The sequence below is a fragment of the Ruditapes philippinarum genome, unplaced genomic scaffold (assembly GCF_026571515.1).
Source record: "Ruditapes philippinarum isolate M1 unplaced genomic scaffold, ASM2657151v2 ctg696_1_1_1_1, whole genome shotgun sequence".
Classification (NCBI taxonomy): domain Eukaryota; kingdom Metazoa; phylum Mollusca; class Bivalvia; order Venerida; family Veneridae; genus Ruditapes; species Ruditapes philippinarum.
This window is the reverse complement of record NW_026854942.1, coordinates 85,675-107,381: the sequence shown is the minus strand read 5'-3', so window position 1 is coordinate 107,381 and position 21,707 is coordinate 85,675. Positions and strand designations below refer to the sequence as shown.

Here is a 21,707-nt window from a genome sequence, read left to right as displayed (position 1 = left end):
AAGGTGTATCCATGTTTGCTGATTTGCTTTTATTTCAAAATGAAACATGCTTGTGCACAAAAGAAACGACACTTGCATAAAAGAAGGTTTTATAGATATACCTTCCAAACGGCGCATGATGTCAGCATAATATTCAATATATTCAATATATTTATTGCGTAAAACATGTAACATATTTATAGCAAATAATACTTTATGAATATTGAATATTGAATAATTGTATGGTATTGATATAATTGATTTTGTCAATGTTATATGGGATTATAACGTTAAAAGGTCCGGATGCATTAACAAGCATAGGAATGATAAATGTGGCTAGAAGTGTCTGGTAAAATTTTGCGATAAAATCACCAATTATTACCCAACATATCGTATTATCTACATCTCCACATGCTTACCTTGTCTGCAGTTTGCTCATCAAATATTCGAATGGTATCAACCTTAAAACAGCTCGTGTCAATTAAAGACATTTTTTCCCAAAAAAGTACCTTTTTGTATCAGGATCTCATCAAGTTTGATTAGAACTCCTACTCAAAAGATGTTAATACCACACTAGCATTAACTACCGCACGCTACTTTATGTCGTTTTTCTAATATGTTTTTGTCTAATTTTAGGTTAACCATGCAATCTATAACTAAACTGATCTTGCTGTTGCATTTACTTCAAAGAGCAATTGGTGAGTATGACATGTTTACTCTACAAAACAATAAATAAATTTGGAAATGGACAGTGATAAAATAGTTGATTTTTTATGTAAAAGAATAATGTTATATTTATGCACACAATGATTGTCAACTTTTTAAGTTGAATGTGTTTTTTTATTTAAGTTGCTATCGATGTTACATGTGACAGCGTAAATCCTTTGATACAATCTGATGTGACATGTATATGTCAAAACGCACCGGGAACAGATATAGACTGGTTGATTGACGATACGTTTAATTCAAATTGTGTATTGTCTACTATATGCGCACCCCAATACAGTGGATACAGTTACTCAATGAACACGACTGAAAACGTTTATAAGATGACTATCAATTCATATGATTATAGTAATTGTACAAAAATAACATGTAAAGATACAAGCGATGGTAGCATTATGCAGTCGATTATCCCTTCGTCTTTAGGTGGGTACTTCTTTCACTATTTGTTGTTATATATATTTATTTTTTGATATTTTGTATTGAGTTAAATGAAAAAGAAAAGTTATTATGAAATAGAAATAAATCAAATAAAATCAAAATAAGTAAACAAACGCATAGGTTATATCTGGAATTTTGTCATAGCTCTAGCATCTATAAACACTACAAGATAGGTTTCTATTAAACTGTAGTGTTTCAGTACACATATGTGTATTTATGAATACATTAATTTATGCTTTATAAATGTGCACAAATATAAGATTTTTTTTAAATCTTATATCATTTGAACTAATTAATCATAATATCTTACATAGCTATCAGTCTCTTTTTTTTTACCAAAACTTATAAAATGTCCACTTGAACTCATTTATTGAATTAGCTATTCGCTCAAGAATTAATGAAATTTATATAGCAGTGCAAATTTGTAAACACGTTACAAATATTCGAGGCATTCAACTAAAAACTTTGTTTCCGGTAATCCTTTAGATTACATTGTATTTAACATTTGAACTTACATATTTTTTATAGATCGTTTATTACAATACTAATTTTAGAATGGTCAATAAACTTCCCAGACGTTCCTAGACGAACTTCTTCCGAAAAAACATATAACATTTAAAACAAAAACGTATTATTTCAGTATTTGATACGACCTTCCCAACATCAATGACAGAGCCAGGATCGAACAATAGCAACGGTATTATTTCTGTAAAAACTGGTTGTATTTCTGGTTACTTGGACGTGCAGTATGATTGGTATATCATTGTTGTAAGTAAAATGTATTCTGCATTATTTTATTTAATATACTTTTGTTCTGAAAACTGTACGGCTATCATCGCTGTAATAAATTAGTACTTAGTCTTACAAAAAAGTCACTGATACGACGACATAAATAAGTTTATTTGGTTCGATCATTCAAAGTGAAATTATGCAAATTGACAATTGTTTTTATTACATCGATGAAATGCGAAACAGTACATGTAATGGTAGTTTTTTATAAGTCTTATGCTGGACGCCAGTAGAGAATGTAATTTGTAGTAGTTTTGTATTTCATAAATTGGTTCTTGTACCACAACAAAACAGCTATCGTGCAAATATAATATTATGTTATTTTTAATATATACAAAGTAACTCATTTTATAATTATGGCAATATTTTATTTTAAATGTGTTCAAGGGTGGATTGGAAGAAAGATATGTTATATATGATACAAACATTATCGACACGATAGACAACTCTTCTTGTATTAATTGCGACACTGATGTGAACGGACAGAGAACAATTGGATTTGAGCATATTGAGGCATCAGGGTCTGGAACTAAAACCGGTCTTTTTAAGGTGTCCTTGTATCATGTCTCGACAAATCTTCAACTTAATTTAACATCAAGATTTTTTTACACAGTAACAGGTAAGTTAAAAATCAATCACTATACTCCAATACGATAATGGCTTTGTGTTGTTGTTTTTAGCTCACCTGTCACAAAGTGACAGGGTGAGCTTTTGTGATCGCTTTTCGTCCGGCGTCCGTCCGGCGTCCGTCCGTCCGTAAACTTTTACTTTAAATGACATCTCCTCATAAACCGCTGAGCAAATTTCACCCAAACTTCACAGGAATGTTCCTTTGGTGGTCACCTTTAAAAATTGTTTAAAGAATTTAATTCCATGCAGAACTCTGTTTGCCATGGCAACCAATAGAAAAAAACTTAAAAAATCTTCTTTTAAAAAACCCAAAAGAGCTAGAGCTAAGATATTAAGCATGAAACATCTTCTAATGAGTGTCTATCAAGTTTGTTCAAATAAAAGCCCTAGGGTCAAAATTTGCCCCGCCCCGGCAGTCATTGATTTTCCCTTTATGCATTTAGTAAAAGCTTAAAAAATCTTCCTTTAAAGAACCTAAAGAGCTAGAGCTAAGATATTAAGCATGAAACATCTTCTAATGGGTGTCTACCAAGTTTGTTCAAATACAAGCCCTGGGGTCAAAATTGGCCCGGCCCCTGGGGGTCATTGATTTTCCCTATATGCATATAGTTAAAACTTATAAAATCTCCTTTTAAAGAACCCAAAGAGCTAGAGCTAAGATATTTAGCATGAAACATCTTCTAATGAGTGTCTATCAAGTTTGTTCAAATAAAAGCCCTAGGGTCAAATGTTGCCCCGCCCCAGGGGGTCATTGATTTTCCCTATATGCATATAGTAAAAACTTATAAAATCTCCTTTTAAAGAACCCAAAGAGCTAAAGCTAAGATATTTAGCATGAACGATGTTCTAATGGATGTCTACCAAGCTTGTTTATATAAGAGCCCTGGGGTAAAAATTGGCCCCACCCCGGGGGTCACTGATTTTATTAATGTGTATAGCAAAACACTTAAAAATTCTTCTTTGAAAAAAAACTCAAATAGCTAGAGTTTAGATATTAAGCATGAAACATCTTCCAGTTAATGCCTTCAAAGTTTGTTCAAATAAAAGCCTTAGGGTCAAAATTGGCCCTTCCCGGGGGACATTAATTTTCCTTATATGTGTATAGCAAAAACTTCAAAATCCTCTTTGAAAAAAACAAAACAAATAGCTAAAGTTTAGATATTAAACATGAAACATCTTCTAGTGAATGTCTTCAAAGTTTGTTGAAATAAAAGCCCTGGGGTCAAAACTGGACCCGCCCTAGGGGTTTAATTGCTTTTAACTATATGTGTATAGTTAAAACTTAAATTTTTTTTTTTAAAAACTCAACATGTTAGACCTTAGATGTATTTCATTGCATGAAACATCTTCAAATGGGTGTCTACCAAGTTTGTTTAAAAAAGGAGGTTTAAACTGGCCCCACTCTGGGGGCCTATATACAGGTGAGCGACTTCAGGGCCATCATGGCCCTCTTGTTTTATACGTGCAAAGAACCAAATACTTTTTCATTAAAAACGATGTTCGATCAAAATCTTGAGAAAGAATGACCTGTGGCTCATGTTACAGTACTTTTATAGTCTCTGATCCCAACAGATGAGCCCTATTGGTTTTGAAATAATTAAGTCTAGGACTTGCCGGTCAATTGCTTAAGTTATGGGGCATAGTAAATGCATCGTGAATTATCATATTAAGCTGTAGTTTATGCAGCTTGATAGGATCATTGCTAATGTAAAACATATTACCTTTTAATCTGACTTTAGTTCAGATTTACTTACTCCTTTAATGTAGATCTGATGTGGACCGTATATGTTTCGCCTTCTTTATTATTCGGATTTCCTGAAAAAAATTGTTTAGCCATGCAAGAAAATCGGTTTTCACATAGGCATGAAAAGTACTGTTATCCGTGGAAGTTAAACAAATTATTGATTTGTGTTACAAAAATATATTTGAAGTATTTTTTTCACAAATTAATTTGAAACAAAAGAGTTAATTTTGAATGGGCATGATTAGATTGCCAGATTCCTTTCGGCTATATTGACAATGTCATGTTTGCTCAAGAAATCGTGAAGATTACCTGCTCAGTATTGGTTTTCGAAGGGTTAAAATTAGAAATCACATCGCTTTCAAAATTCTGAAAGATTGCCGATGATTGGTTGTGTGAAAGCACACCAGAAATGATTTCATATTTGGTCACGGTTAGATCTAAAAGCGGAACGTTATTTTGCGCTGATTGAATCACACTGATAAACTTTTAGTAATTTTTTTTATAAGGGCAATGTTCGGGGAATCATTGATACTTAATGTACAATCTTTGCTGGATCAATAGCTTGAGATAAAGTAAGCCGTGATTTATGAGATTTGGTAGTGGCATTGTAGATTTTAAAATCATAAGATAAAGGCAATTAGGTCTAAGACCAAGCAATATTTTGTTTAGTATCTTTGTCGATCAATTACTTAATAATGCATCATGCTAAGTTTATGATCCTTTTCGTTTTAAGGTCAGTAGCTTCAGTTGGCCAGGATCACAGTGACACTTAATTAGAAATCCGTAACAAATCATCGTCTGTTCAATTAAAAGCTTCTTCAGTCATATGTCATAAATATACCACTTTGAATAGCAATTTAGTTTAAGACATCAGTGTCTTATATTCAGTGCAATAATTCCTTTGTGACACTTTTAGATGATAATAACTGTAGTCCAAAGCACCGAATTTCACCACATACTGTAAGTAATACTAGCCAGTCCGATACGGCAGAAACTACCCCAGTGTATTTAAATCTCGATACACAATCCGTTACATCAGGCACAGACACTGTAACATTAAATAACGGGCCTGTAGTTCATATCCCTTATTCGCAAGCGAGTGTAAACACCAGTGACACAAATACAAGTCATGTTATGGGAAACCCAGTTTTAACTGAGAGAGGTCGTACACGTATTTCTCGTGCAAATTCACGGTCGGATAGGCGCTTACATTCCGCTAGCCCGTACAGGAGATGCGCCAATACTACACAGACTAGTGATCGGTTTTCCAGTGTGGCTAAAAATAACCAGGAGCATGTGAAATCTACAACTGGGTCAACCCAGATGTCTAAAAATAGCACTGTGATAAACACAGGTGAAAATCAAGGACATTAGGACAAACAGGAGAAGGTCTCGCTACGGTGTGCGCTTTTAAATGTACAAGGCCTTGTTTCAAAAAGAACAAATAAACTATTATCACAAGAGATAAAGAAAGTGTTTAATGAAAATGATATCATTTTATTTACAGAATCGTGGACAAATTCTTTTTCAGAACTGCATGTGTCTGGGTTTGAACATTATGTTTTAAATAGAACTGAGACTAAGAAAAATAGTAAGCGATCATCAGGTGGCATTATTATATATGTTCGAAATAAATTTGTCTCGAATGAAACACTTGTTTTTCAAAGTAACGACGATATTATATGTGTAAAAATTAAGGGTTCTCAGTTATCATTAACGCACGATTTGTTTGTATGTTTATGCTATGTAATACCAGATGATAGTAGCAGACAATCGATGATAGATTCAAATGTTTTTGACAGATTGTTAGATTATATTGCAAGTCTTTATTCCACCTTAGTAAATGATTTTGAACTATTGATTTGTGGAGACATGAATGCACGCACGTCTGATAATCCAGATTATGTAACAGACGATAATTTTAAATACATGACTATGTTACCAGATGATTATGTGATTGATACCGTTATGGAAAGCCATTCACAAGATAAAGGCCACACGAATAATAATGGTATTTTGTTACTTGACTTTTGTAAACAGACAGGTCTGCGCATTTTTAATGGTCGTGTCGGCAGTGATAAGGGAATGGGGCGATATACTTTTGTTGGCCATAGAGGCCTTAGTTAAGTTGATTATGTTATTGGTACGCAAAATCTTTTAAAATCTGTTAAACGTTTTGATGTTTCAGAACCGAATATTTTATCGGACCACTGTTTAATCAATTTTGTACTTGAATTTGATAATCCTATTAATGTAGATATAAACGATAGCCATGATCATGTTAGTTATAAATATTTATGGTCAGGTGATTTAAAATCAGTTTATACAGATGAATTGTTGTCAGAAAGATCTAGACAGAAATTTAATTGTTTAAACGTGCAAATAAATTCTGCTGTGGATATGCATGATATAAATGAATGTGTAGATAGTTTTTCAAGTATCTTGGACGAAGTTGCGTCCCCTTTGTTTAAGAGAAATATCGGTGTTAATAATAAAGATAATGCAGTATATTCGGATCAGCCTTGGTTCACTGAAGATTGTCATGAAAAGAGAATTATTTTTAATAGAATGTTGAATAGATTTAGATTAAATAAAAGCGAAGAAAATAGAATTAGTTTAATGCCAGGTCACAATATAAAACATGTATTAGGAAATGTAGATATGATTTTGACAAAGCTGAGTCTTTGAAACTTACACAAGCTTAATTTAATAATGCAAAACTCTATTGGAATATGTTAAAAGGGACTGCTGGTGTTAAGCAGTCAAATGTACAATTAGACACTTTTGCTCAATATTTTAAGTCTGTGAATAACCCAGACGATCCATTTTATACACCAGATGAAGATGTTATATATTTTATTGAAAGATATGAAAGAGAGGAATTTAACGTTTTGTTTGATGAATTAAATGTACAAATAAGTGATTTGGAGATAACAAAAGCTATTAAACAGCTTAAATCTGGTAAAAGTGGTGGTCCAGGTGCCTTTTTAAAAACATTTTTATACATGGTAAACAAATGCCAATGCCTACGTTACTTATAATATTTAACAAAAGTTTTCAGACTGGCTATTTTCCTGAAAGTTGGTCAGAAGGTTTCGTTATTCCTTTACACAAAAAAGGTAGTTTAAATGATGTCAATAATTTCAGAGGTATAACTTTGTTAAACGTTCTTGGAAAATTGTTTACCCGAATATTAAATAATAGACTGTCAAACTGGGCAGAATAATACAGTGTTTATATTTAGGCCCAAGCAGGTTTTAGATCGCATATGGGTACTGTAGATAATATTTTTGTGCTACATGGTTTAATAAGTCACATGATTAATAATGGGAGACAACTTTACTGTGCGTTTATCGATTTTACTAAAGCTTTTGATTACATTGTTAGAGATAACTTGTGGTTTAAGATGATTAAGCTTGGCATACGTGGTCACATTTTAAATATTCATACGTTCAATGTATTCGTCAGTAAAAAGCAAGAGTAAAGTTTTGTAATGAACTAAGTGATGAGTATGTATGTTCACTAGGCGTCCGTCAGGAGAGTGTTTATCTCCCTTTCTTTTTTCCATGTTTTTAAATGATTTAGAAGACAGTTTTATCAAAAGTGATGTTCCTGGAATAGATGTTAATATGTTTAAAGTATTTTTAATTTTATATGCTGATGATATTGTAGTGCTTGCTTATACCAAAGATGAGTTACAAACAAGTCTAAATATTATTTCAGCCTACTGCGATAGGTGGAAACTAAGTGTAAATCCTACTAAAACTAAGGTAATGATCTTTAGAAGAGGTGGAAGAGTACCTGAAAATTGCAATTTCATGTATAAAGGGTTCTATTATTGAAATTGTCAGTAAGTTTACATATTTAGGTATAGTTTTCACGACCGGAGGGTCTTTTGCAGAAGCACAAAAAACTATTGCAGGTCAAGCAATGAAAGCTATTTTCCAGATGAATAAATATCTGTATAGATTTATTAATATTACTGTTGTGCATAGACTTGAGTTATTTGATAAACTGATTAGTCCTATTTTGAATTATGGTAGCGAAGTTTGGGGTTTTGTTACAGGTAACAATATAGAAAGAGTGCATATGCAATTTTGCAAAAGTATTTTAGGTGTGAAAAAAAGCACTCAAAACGATTTTGTTTATGGTGAGCTTGGTAGAGTTTCCTTTCAAGTACTTCGACATTATAGTGTTTTGAAATATTGGATAAAAATTATTCATACAAAAAGTAACAAATATGTATATAAAGTGTATAATCTATTGAAAACTGATTTCGAAAACCATCCTAATAAAGCAAATTGGTGCTCCTTAGTTAAGTCTCTTTTGTGTTCTTTAGGGTTCCATGACGCCTGGCTTATGCAAAGTGTTGGAAATATTGATATGTTTTTATTTGTGGTAAAACAAAGATTAAGAGATCATTTTGTTCAAAACTGGTCAAGTCGTTTACAGGATTCCAGTAGAGCGCTATTTTACAGACAAATATCATGTTTTAAATTGCAACCATACCTCAGTTTACTTAATGTTAAAAAATATTATTGCGAACTAGCACGTCTGAGGGTGTCCTCACATAGATTACATATTGAAACTGGTAGATGGACAAAACCAAATAGTACACCTATAAATGAAAGAATCTGTTATGCATGTGGTATTTTAGAAGATGAATATCATTTTATATTAGAATGCAATGTATATGCTGAATTGAGACAACGTTTTATCCCGTCCTATTATTGGAGACGCCCGAATATGCAAAAATTATTGGAATTGTTGAATACAGATAAAGAAAAATTAACTCGAAAACTTGCAAATTTTGTATCTAGAGCTTTTCAGATTAGGAGAGAAATTATATATAGTTCGTAAGCAGAGTTAAATAGTTATATAGATTTATAGTTATTTATAGTTAGTATACAGATATTGTGTATGTTTCTTGATATGTGTATGTTTCTTGATATGTGTATGTTTCTTGATTTGTGTATGTTTTCTTGATATGTAAAACAGGTAAAATTGATAAAGTATTAATGTATTAAAGATACACTAAAGTGATATAAATTACATAAGTTGACTTTGTGTTTTTAATATTGACAAGGTCAACTTTATCATACAAGTTAGGTACTGTATCTTACTTATACACAAGCATTCTTTTGCTTTATATCTTGATTGTACCTGGATTGATATCAAATGTGTAAACAAACTTTTATTTCGTGTGAATGTAAAAGTAATATGTTGATCTTGTGTTTCGTTTCGACAAGATCAAGATATTATTATTGACAAGAATCCCTCACTTATTTTTGATGAAATATCTTTTGAGAGTTAAGTATATAGTATAGGTGCAGTTGCGTGTATTCATAGTAGTTATTTTTTCATGTAATGGGGTGAGTTTGTTATACTATATATTGCATGTTATTATCAAATGCTTATATAATTTAGACTAAATGTGCTTATAGAATAGAGTTTCGATTTTCATTTTGTGCAATGTGAAATTTCACATGGGTATATGTTACATTTTCCTCGAAATTAACATTTTATGCGGTACAGTATGATATAATTTTCGATTGAAAGAACCGTAGATATCTTGTTATAAAATATCTGAAAAAATTCTCATAGTAAAATTAAAGTTATACCCAAGTGGAATTTGGTAAGAATATCTGATGTCATACTAATTAGGAAGACATTTAATTATTTGTAAACCTTCTCCGCTGTTTAAATTGTTTTGACATTTACTGTCTTGCCATATTAAAATGCATTGTATATCCTCATGGGCTATATAGCCTTATGGAATATTGAAAATAAACTTATCAAAACTTATTTTAAACTACGTGAACTGTCTTCTTTTATGAGTTACGTCAAAGACTATTTGAACAACATAACACTAACACATCTGTTTGCCTTTTATCTGAACTTGTAAATGCTAAAAGGCGTTTATAGATCTTTTTCATGCTTTGTTTGTTAAGTATTTTAATACTGTTAAATAGGGTTTATTTCTATTCATTGAACACCCTCTTTGAATAATACTTTTAAATAATTGTAAAAGAATCTTAAGAAAATAGCAATGAGACACCAGAAAATTTATGTTGAAGGAAGGTGTCCTATTTATTATTGTATTTTGTATTTATATCCTTGTTACTGGACTTGTACGGCATCGAGAAACATTTGTAAGAAGTTAAAGGATGGTTTTAGACAAAATTGATTACATAACCAAAATAATCAATACTACTATAAATTAACAACCCTTTAAAAGTAAAAAATAAAACTACAATAATTACACCTTTGAGGAGCAAAATCAAATAAGTGGCAACTGCAGTGTGTTTTTATAAATACATGTAAGTAAAAATTATAAGCAGAGTCCTACTAAATAATCTCCATTATTGACCTCGACACATTTATCCAGACTCAATTTTTGAACTGTTCTTTGAGTGTACTGACAATACATTGCCAGAGAGCGCTTCCGACATTACAATGGATTTTTAACCAGCGACCGCGAATGTCTGATGTATGGATTTATCCAAAAGTCACAAGGAGATACGTCAGGAATATAAGCGGAATGTAAAAAACCCTCAATTATCTGCTCCTCTAAAATGCTTAAACCAAAGCTGACAGGAGCACAGGTGCATTATCATTGAGTACATAAATCCTGCGCCCCCAGACCTTAGGTTCTTTGTGATATAGTGATTAACCACAGTTTGGTTACGATGAAATGTTTCAGTTAAACTGCCCCTCTCAGAATAGGCGATACGTCCCAGTATTCCATCACTGCAAAAAAAGTAAAGCATAAACAAATCTGGAAACAAAGTGATCCTTCGGAAGCATTAATCACAACAAAATAACAAGAGAATTGCAGACTCGTTTAATTGAGTCTGTACATGAGGGATACTGAATAAGTGCCACATGCCTCACGCCCCCTAGCACCGGCCGAGCGGTACTCAATTCTCAGCACTTAATAGTGCTGGCATCAATGATCCCGAAGGACCAGAAAAATATAACAACACTGACGTGAAGTACGGGGCAACTTTTTACAGCTGCCACACAGCACTTGACACCTGCTGTTGTGAAGTATAAAAATCTGGAAACAAAGTGATCACAAACTTGAAAGGCTCCTACTACGTCGAGCAACAACTGCACAATTGCTATTTTTATTTCCCTGCATTTTATTTCTGATTTTATTGTCGGGCTCAGAAATATTATGTCAGTTTTTATTCCCTATGAAAATTTTTGTCACGTGTTTAAAGTCTCAATCTTTGAACCCGGTCAATAAGGCCGAGGCTTTTTTCAATAAGCTCCCTTTTTTTGTCAGATGTTAAAAAATGAAGAATCAAACGAATGCACACTTTCCCTAAATTTAAGTTTTCGTTCAAGATGTAAAACATAATTATTTGACGCCCTTATATCCGATATGTCACTTATTTCCTGCATAGTATATCTTGCATGCATCTTTATCAACTATGATTTGGACAGTGCTTATGCCTTTTCAGAGGTAGCGGAAATTGGCCACACAGGGCGGGTTTCATCATACCTTCATTAAACATTGACAGGCACTCAGTTATTTCACGATATGGAAGGGCATTTTCTTGATACATTAAATTTAGATCCATTATTGTTTTGACGCTCATAAAGTTTTTGCTCCTCTCTAAATCACAATGTAACTCAGCCATGTTTACAACCAGTATACTAAAACACATGCATTCAGATGACCTTCCAATATTTCATTTCACGTGCAAATTTTGCGAATATCGACTGTTCGTTTTAAAAAAAACTAATAATCTTTCCGCGGTATAATATATATGTACTTTAACGTGTAAATCAAGGCTAAACTGAATTGTTGACACTAATTAAACTATGCCAGTAAATTTCACAACACCATCAAAGTGTTTTTTGTTTGTTTTTTTTTTTTTGGTATTGAATTTCTATTCTTAAGTCATACAGGTGGATTTCAGGTTAATCGATACATGACAAATTGGTAAACATTTATAGAAGAGTTAAATATTGATAAAAAATAAATATTTTATATACTGTTTTTAAATAGCACAAACAAATTGGTGAAATATGCTAGTTACCTACAAATATTTATAAAGCTGAAAATAAGTACTTCATTTGGGCAAAAACATAGAAAGTGTTTTTTTCTTAGAATATAAGAAAGACATTTTTGTTTTAGACATAAATGAATCGTCCGTTTCATACTTTACTAGCATCAAAATTGCAGCAACAACATCAGATTGCATTTATAACATTACTACCAATTCGGATATGAAAGGTATTCTTTATAATATTTCATCAAATTCAGTACTACGTAGCAGAACTTTTGGTACTGCTGTGCTTGAACAAGACATAAAACTGGTAAAACTGGTAAAGTATGTTTCTGCATTTATACAGGTTGCTTCGCTGTAATTTTACAGTTATAATGATTATGATGATTACTTATTTTTTTTGTTTGACAACGAATGAAAGAAAGACAATAAAAATGAAAACAATCAACGGGATCAACAACATTATACTGATATATCACAAACAATTCGTCTTTAAAATACTTGAAATCTCTTGAACGTTTCTCGCAAACACACATATCTAGTGAAAGTTTCTTGCAAACCTACATTCTGTTTATGGACGCAAACAGTAAAGTTATTGTAGGACATATCTATATAGCAGCACATCATCAATAAAAATATGACAGATTAGTCAGTAATACTATTTCATTACTAACTTTGAAACATGAAGATGTCTGTGTTTGTAGTTAAAAGTAATATCTTAAGACTTCTTGAAATTGACTCAGCCAATGCAATCACATAAAATATCTAGACATTATTGATTAGAAAGTAATATCTTAAGACTTCTTGAAATTGACTCAGCCAATACAATCACATAAAATATCTAGACATTATTGATTAGAAAGTAATATCTTAAGACTTCTTGAAATTGACTCAGCCAATGCAATCACATAATAAAATATTTAGACATTATTGATTTGAACGACTGATACGGTATTATTATTTTACAGGGAATTTATAATCATAACTAATCAAATTCCTTAAATGAACTTTTATATTATAGTGAATTCTAATTTAATACAATTTTTGAAAGTGTAAATCTTCATTTCTTTGTTGAGTTTGACGTCAGTATTTCAGATTGCTGAAGTGAAATTATACTTGCATTCGGTTGTTTTTGTTGTATTTCTTTTGTTGTTGTCGTTGGTGTTGTTGTTATTATTATTATTTTGCTATTTTTATCCCGATTTTTCTTTCATCAACTAAGGTATTCTGCAGCAAGTAAATACGTTAGAATTTCGAAATTTAAGATCATTATCTAATTTAAATCGCTATTCTTTCATAAAAAGCAAGAATACGGAAGAGGAAATTAACGGATAGATTGCCATTGCCCTGATCACGCGCCGTTTTTGAACATTTTTTAATATGCGTGAATCTATGCGTAATGTAAAAACAGCTTAATGACGACCCAAATCGTTTAATTATCAAAACACAATTGTCAAATGACATTGCACAAGCACACGAAAGCATCGCATAAGCAATGGTTTCTTTTTAAGCAATAGTGACAACGAGACGAAGAAGTACCAAATAGCATCTGTAGAAGCAGACCCTTATTTAGCCACAGTCCACAGGGTGAGAGATTTAATAAGTCCAAGGGTTATTTTTAGATGCCAGTGCACCAAAATGTAATATATTTACCCTCTTATGTTAACCTATGTTAAAGAAAAAAATTAACCCTTCTGCTGGTAACATTGAAACAGATCAAATAACAAGGTTTTACTCACATAATTTGAAGAAAACGTTCACTCTAAAAGTATTTATCCTGTCCACCATTTTTATGCTGCCCGAAGGGTGAGCATATAGTCGCTGTTTTGTCCGTCCGTCTGTCCGTCCGCTTTTCTTGTCCGGGACATAACTTTGTAACAACAAGAGGTATCAACATGAGACTTTGTAGGTAGATAGATCTCATTGAGTAGATATGCAGTGCACAAGAATCGTATCTCTGCCCTGCCTATTTTTTGAATTATTGCCCTTTGTTTATTTTACACTTTTTACCTAGTCCAGGACATAACTCTTAAACTATAAGAGTTATCAACATGAAACTTTGCAGATAGATAGATCTCATTGAGTAGGTTTGCAATGCACAAAAACTGTAACTTTGCCGTGCCTAATTTTTGAATTATTGCCCTTTGTTTATTTTTACACTTTGAACTTTGTCCGGGACATAACTCTAGATAGATCTCATTGAGTTGAAGTGCATTGTTAAAGAATCATAACTCTGTCTTGTCTATTTTTGGAGTTATTGCCCTTTGTTCATTTTGAAACTTTTAACTTCGGCCCGGACATTTCTCTAAAATTATAAAAGATATTAACATGAAACTTTGTAGGTAGATAGATCTCATTTGGTAGTAGTGCAGTGCAAAATACCATAACTCTGCATTGCCAAATTTTGGAGTTTTTGCCCTTTGTTCATTTTTTTATACTTCCCTGTGTCCAAAACCTTCTCGGGGAGCATCACCCGGTTCAACCGGTTCTTGTTGCAACAAGCTTAAAGCAATCAAGCCATCATATAGACCTTTCATTTAAGACCGTTTTCAAGTTGTCGCCATTGGATGACGTCATTGGGGGATACGGTGGACAATGCCGATACGATTAAGTACAATAATTGAGGGATATAAAGATCTTAATCCTTTCTCTTGTAAGATTGGCAGATTGAAATTGCAAATATTTGTGTAACTGAATAAGATATTGCATAAAAATGATGATTAAATTAATAAAAATGTTTACTATAATAAGGTTAACGATTTGTTTTAATAATAGTAGACCATATTGCTGGGTAACTACGGAATTCCATTAGGGCCATCGTGGTTTCGGGCTGTCGCCCTAAGGGCGAAATCGCGAAAACGCAATGAATTGACGCAAAAACACAATACAAGATCACGATATTAATAGCGCGCAAACGTGTTTTTGCGATCTTGTATCGTGTTTTCGCCCTACTGACCGCGAAGGCGAAAACAAGATTGGAGATCTGGGGCGAAAACGCGAAACCACGATATTTTAATAAAGTGCGATATAGAAAACACTGTTTTCGAGGTTCTTGTCCTGCATGCAATTACGTTAGGTCATAGACTGTCCATGACAATTTAATAGTGATATATTGCTATTCGTGTTTTCATTTGAAATGTAAGATGGCTTAATGACATAAATATGACCTACAGAAATTACCGGGAAAAGTAAAACAAGGCTAAATATAAAATGTTTGTTTCTTTTTTTCTGGTCACACATTTTTCCTGGTCACTTTATATTTAGAACAAAAGTGAATTATATTTGTTTGTTTTGCTTGTAAGATTAAAATATATTTCACTGAGTGAACACCAGATGCAATATTTTCACGAATAGCTGGTGTTCACGAATGAAATATATTTCAGTCTCACATGCAAAACAAACAAATTTTCTTTTGATCTATTAAGAATTATTTACTGATTTTTCCGCGTAACGTCGCAAATTCCTTGTATGACGTCATCACATCATGACGTCAATTTTGCTATATAGTTCTGTTAAATTTTTCCTAATTTTGTTTCATTTTTAACATGATGTATGATGATATCGATTTTCCTTTTTCTAAACGTATGATAACATTTATTTTCGCCTGTTATTTCATGTAGATCTAGTTATGATATTCTTTTCATCCGGATTTAGATATAGTCCGGCTACAGTGAAAATAATATTTTATAAATGTGGTTTATCAGAATATAGATCTTATCATCTATTGTATTATAGTAAAACACTGGAAAGCATGGAATAATAAGTTAAAAAGGCAATGTATATTACATTTTTAGTATAGCAGACGTTAAAAAGTTATACATGTAACAAGCATATTTCTTTTCTTTAAAAACATATTTTTTATGAAATAATTCAAACTTCATGAGCTGAAATCAACAAATACGTGTTAAGTGAAATGAGTCATTTTTGCAAAATACTGATACAAACAATAGATTTGATAGTCTCTATGATGCTGATATTGAATAAGTACCATAGGTTATTTCAAGTACCAAAGTTTTCTAAATAAAATTTCACGTTAATTAACATTGAGAAGACTTTCAAAGTTAAATATTTTCAATATGTACAAGATGTTTTATTTATTTGTTTATTTATTTGTTAATTTATTTATTTATTTATTTGTTTATTTACTTGTTTATTTATTTTTGTTAAGCAAGAGCAGAAAGACCACTGAATTATATTGATAATGCTATCGAATCCAATTTCGTCGTATGTTTGTGTTTTTGCATTTGCAAAATCAACAGAAGATCGTTTTTTGCATTGTGTCGTATCGTCATGTTTCGCATTTTTACATTCTTGGAGTGAAAAACGGAGACACAAATGCGTTTTATATGTGTTAAAAACATGTGTGTTAGAACGTATGTTTTTCATATGTAAGATTAACCTATGTTAAACAGGATCATATGAAAAACATATGTCAACAAACATATGTTTAACTCATGGTTATCACATATTTTTCATATAAATATCAATATTTATATTTTAAACTTATGTGAACTTTCATATGTTTTTCATATGATAAATTGACGGGTCATATATTCTGCAAGATTTACATTTTTAAAAGTTTTAATTAGATTGAACATGATATTCTTAAAATATGATTGGTTCATGCATCTATGTACAATTTGTAATTGTAGTAAATCTATGGGGGAAAACTTGCCTTCACTTCAAATGCATCTTATCATGTTGAAAAAAAAAAACATCAATAAAATACCTTTATACAACAGATGAAAATAAATAAATGATAAATATCTTTTGGTGGGATAGCTGATTATATTTTAAATTAAGGGAAGAACTGTCAGAGGAAGAAACGGTCTAAATTATCTAAATTACGGATGAATCGTCAAGGTGATTAACTGGTTAGGGGGAATAGTTTGCCATTCATTTTTATCCATGATTTGTTCTCCCGTTGTATAAGCTAGTGTTTATTAAGTGAGTAATCCAAAACGAAGTGACCCGTAGGGAGTGACCGTGGTTCTTTATTGTTAAAATGTTCACTTAATAAAACTAAATTATACTTAGTGTTAAGATTTATCAATTTTGTAAGTTGCAAAAAGCATTGTTTTTTATAAAATATATTACCGAATTTTACATTTCCAGTAAATAAATGGAGGTAATAGTAATAAAAAGTTCATTTTCTATAAATACTTAGTCAAATTTTTCAATAAGAAATGAATGCATATATTTTAATGATTACAGATAATATGTTCAAATATTTGCAGTACATATTTTACATATTCTCCGATGTTTGAAAATTATTTTATAAGCATAATTATATACATATATATATAATTTCACTTAAATGTAGTAGAGTCGAACACTTAAGACTTGTTAAAGTCTTATGAATTATCAAGTTCAACCAAAACAAACTCTGGAACACATTTTACCATGTGAATATATAATTTCACTTATATGTAGAATTGAACACTTAAGACTTGTAAAAGTCTTATGAATTATCAAGTTCAACCAAAACAAACTCTGGATGTGAATATATAATTTCACTTAAATGTAGAGTTGAACACTTAAGACTTGTTAAATCTTATGAATTATCAAGTTCAACCAAAACAAACTCTGGAACACAATTTACCATGTGAATATATAATTTCACTTAAATGTAGAGTTAAACACTTAAGACTAATAAAGTCTTGTTAAAGTCTTATGAATTATTAAGTTCAACCAAAACAAACTCTGGAACACAATTTACCATGTGAATCCATATGTGAAAAACATAAATCTATACCATAAATGAAACATACAGTGTCCTGTTCTTGACCAAACACTGTTCCCTACCATATGAAAAAACATATTTCATTCATGTGTATCCGTATGAAAAACATGTGTCTGCACCATATGTTAAACATATGGGTTACTTTTCTTGGAGAAACCACATGTTTCTACCACATGTAAAACATGTGTGTCACATACGTTAAACATGCGGTGCATTTTTACCTGTGTTTGCAAGCCCATTTAATAATAAATACCTTACCTGTAATTAAGTAAATCCGGTCCGAGGTTTTTTCTTCAATTAATATAACTTTTTTAAAACTGATTTTTTCTAAGACATTGGCGTTGTGTTGGTCTAAAATGAATAAACATTTCGAAAAAAAATAAATATATATATACACCTGGAAATAAGTTAAGCAAACACTCTGTATTTTACCTCAATGTTGGCATGACCACAACTGATATTTTAAATTTAATTTGGGCAATTATGCGAATCATCTGTAGTCAACCTGCAACAACTGGAACAAGCTCAGCACCCGGAATGGCAAACTTTAAGTCCAAATGGCATTAGACGCGTTACTGATATGAGGAGAAGGGTTGGGGCTATCATCCAGGCACGTGCCCATTACACGCATTATTAAAAGTTTGGCTACATAATGCCATTTTAGGTAACGTTATCGTCTACAGTTAACAAAATATCCACCACTAAATGTTTTGTTAACACCACAACACCATACTTATAAACACTCACATTTTTGGTAAAAAGCAACAAATTTGACTATGCTCCAATACTTAAGAATAAACTGAACTCATAAATTTACTGGTTTATTATTTAATTTACTAAACTTCTTTCGCTACTTATCAAATTACTATTTCTTAGCTCAATTAAGAAGTCGTGACATTTCTTTCAGTCACAACCAATTTTAAGTTTCAGGTTGTGCTTAACTTATTTACCAGGTGTATATGGTATGTTTATTGTTCAAATAAAATTAGAAAAAGAGAAAATAAAATTGACATGACCAGAAGAAATTTTAACTTATTTAGTTGTCCTAACATTCTTTTCTTATTATTCTTGATAAAGGTACTGCTCTGAAAATATTTTTTTTTAAATCTAAAATAAATATTCGTTGACATTTTGTCAGTGACACCAAATGCGACTGCTAAATGCGTTCATCTTTCTGGTAGAATTATATTTATTAAATTTTAATCAGGTTTGTCAATATAGAAACGAATGTATAAAATGATGTATAAAGATTATTAAGTTAGTGCTCTTAAAATGTTGGTGTATATTAAAGTGTGTGTTGTAACATATAATATGATCATACATGATATTTTAATGTTATACATACATGAATGGTTGATATATATTTACAGTAAGACCGAGTCAGTCGGAAAACCGGTTTGAAGAAATCGATTTGTGTGTCATCATCATACCTTCTTGCGTTGCTTGTTTGATGCTATTATCTTATATACCTGCAGTTGTTATTTATTTCAATCAACAATTATCAAATAAATTACATAAAGGTAGGTGAAGATTGACACAACTGTTCAACTAAGTTAAACATATATTTGGCAGCGTTAAATGTCGCATTAAAGCTAAATGTCGCACGTTACGTTAATCTCGCAAGGCTAACGCAAAATGTCGGAATGAACACTGGATTTTGCAGTCGTCGAGCGGTTAATATATATTGCCCTTTTTACGCTAAATATCGCACGAAAAATCAGGACCGTTATATGCCCATTGTTTTCGCTTAATTTTGCATGTCATAGGAAGGTAAATACTTATGACCTTCATTTGAAAAGATACAAGTACATGTTAAAGATGTGTCGCAAAAACATACTTTTTTAGTGTAATGTTCACACAATATCCTCTCAGGTGCACGGAAATTATCATATTTTCAAAATATATGAGGGAAACCCTTGACTGTTTGTATTCACTTTCAAAATTAAAATAAGAAACTGAAAATGCTATTGATAAGTTTGTTGAAATGACTAAATATTGTTGGTACATGATTCCCAATTATCAGCAAAAATACGCGCTAATAACAACTTTAAAGTGGCTTAATTTTTGTATTTATGAAAGAAATACAGACTTGTTAGTAGCCCTTTTTATTCTTAAAACGAGATCCAATTGGCTGTAACATCTTTTATGAAAAAAAAAACTCGATTGATAATATTGTTAGTAAGTTTTACCCTGCTTTTGTTGATGTAGTTTTTATGAAATAAAAAGAAAATTTTGTTTGTTTTTCGTAGATATGAAATATATATATAACGTCATATTACCTTCGCACTAGCGAAATATTAATATTATATCACTTTGTGGTAGAACATATTATTCTAATTATGAAAATTGAATTAAAATTTAAAACCGTTCCAATACTTTTCTGTCAAAACAGGCTAAAATAGCATAACAATATGGTATTCAATAGTATATTTCTTTAATATCTTTTGCATATCTTTCTGTTTTAAAGTGCCCAAGTTCACTTTAGTCAGGACCATTGTGATATTTAGCGTGTATAACGACACGTAGCGTTAACTTTGCGACTTTTAACGTCAGTGCAATATTAGGCGAGGATGCGAAATTTAACGTTGCACACTGTAAATATTATGTATTTGTTATGCATGAAATAGATTTCTATTCAATAATATTTGTGATTAAATAAATGTATTCATTTTACATATATCAAAATCACACTTGTCAGGATCCAGCAATAATATTATTCACCCGATTATTGATATACAACATCATATTAAAATAACGGTATTTGAAAAGAAAGTTATACCGCTATCATTTATTAAACTTTCAGTGTTTGCACAACGTGATCCCAAACATACATCATCGTTAGATCTCATCTTATCAATTTAATATCTGGTTTTATTTTGCCAGTCAAAAAGCTCCATATAAGATTACCTAGCATTGTTTCAACTTTCGAATCCAAAATATCTTAATTATATTTTATTGTAATAACAGTTATAATAATAGTAACGAGGAATTGTATTCCAACTACTTTTTCTTTTTTTCAGAGTCTACAGAAATCATATCGTATCTTAACTGTACATGAACTAACACAGTTATTTAAAAATTGCAATGGTGTTAATTAAAGATGCATACATTTGTAAATAATACTAATTCAATTGGACTCGTTATTAGCTAAGGTATCTAAGTAAGACTCGGCAAGCGCTTCATTCAAGATAGGCTTCACGCTGCTGGGTAATCATCCAATAAAATTTAGCATTGTACTTAACAATGATTAATGACTTTATAACACAAGCATCATTATAATTTGCACACATAAGATGACTGAATTGTACATATTTTGTGTTGCAGTCCTGAACTATAAGAACTGCAGATTGTTCATACCATTTTTTGGACTTTACCTTATCATCAAATACTGCAAATTAGATAAAGGTAAGTTTATAATTACACTTTTGACTTCCTTTAGATACAAATACTACAAGTCAAATAGTGTTATACATGATTACTCAGGAAAATATCTTATCATTCAAAAATTTCTTAAACACAAAGGGGTCATTTACAAGCCTGGATCAACCTTGCGATAATAAGCCGAATGGTTCTCAAGTTATTATTTGTAAGTGAACAGGGTTTTTCAGTGAGTAGTCATTCTCAATCCAAAATATAC

At 31.4% G+C, this 21,707-nt stretch overlaps 1 protein-coding gene across 1 annotated transcript in view; it reads left to right on the top strand.

The window, feature by feature from the left end:
- The window catches only part of LOC132741544 (protein sidekick-2-like), a 70,462-nt gene that overhangs the window by 37,251 nt on the left and 11,504 nt on the right, over positions 1-21,707 (top strand). Inside the window, exons 4-8 of the mRNA XM_060729733.1 lie at positions 829-1,128; positions 1,784-1,911; positions 2,320-2,551; positions 19,441-19,590; positions 21,395-21,475. Coding sequence (XP_060585716.1) covers positions 829-1,128; positions 1,784-1,911; positions 2,320-2,551; positions 19,441-19,590; positions 21,395-21,475 — 891 coding nt within the window. The remainder of the gene's footprint in view (positions 1-828; positions 1,129-1,783; positions 1,912-2,319; positions 2,552-19,440; positions 19,591-21,394; positions 21,476-21,707) is intronic.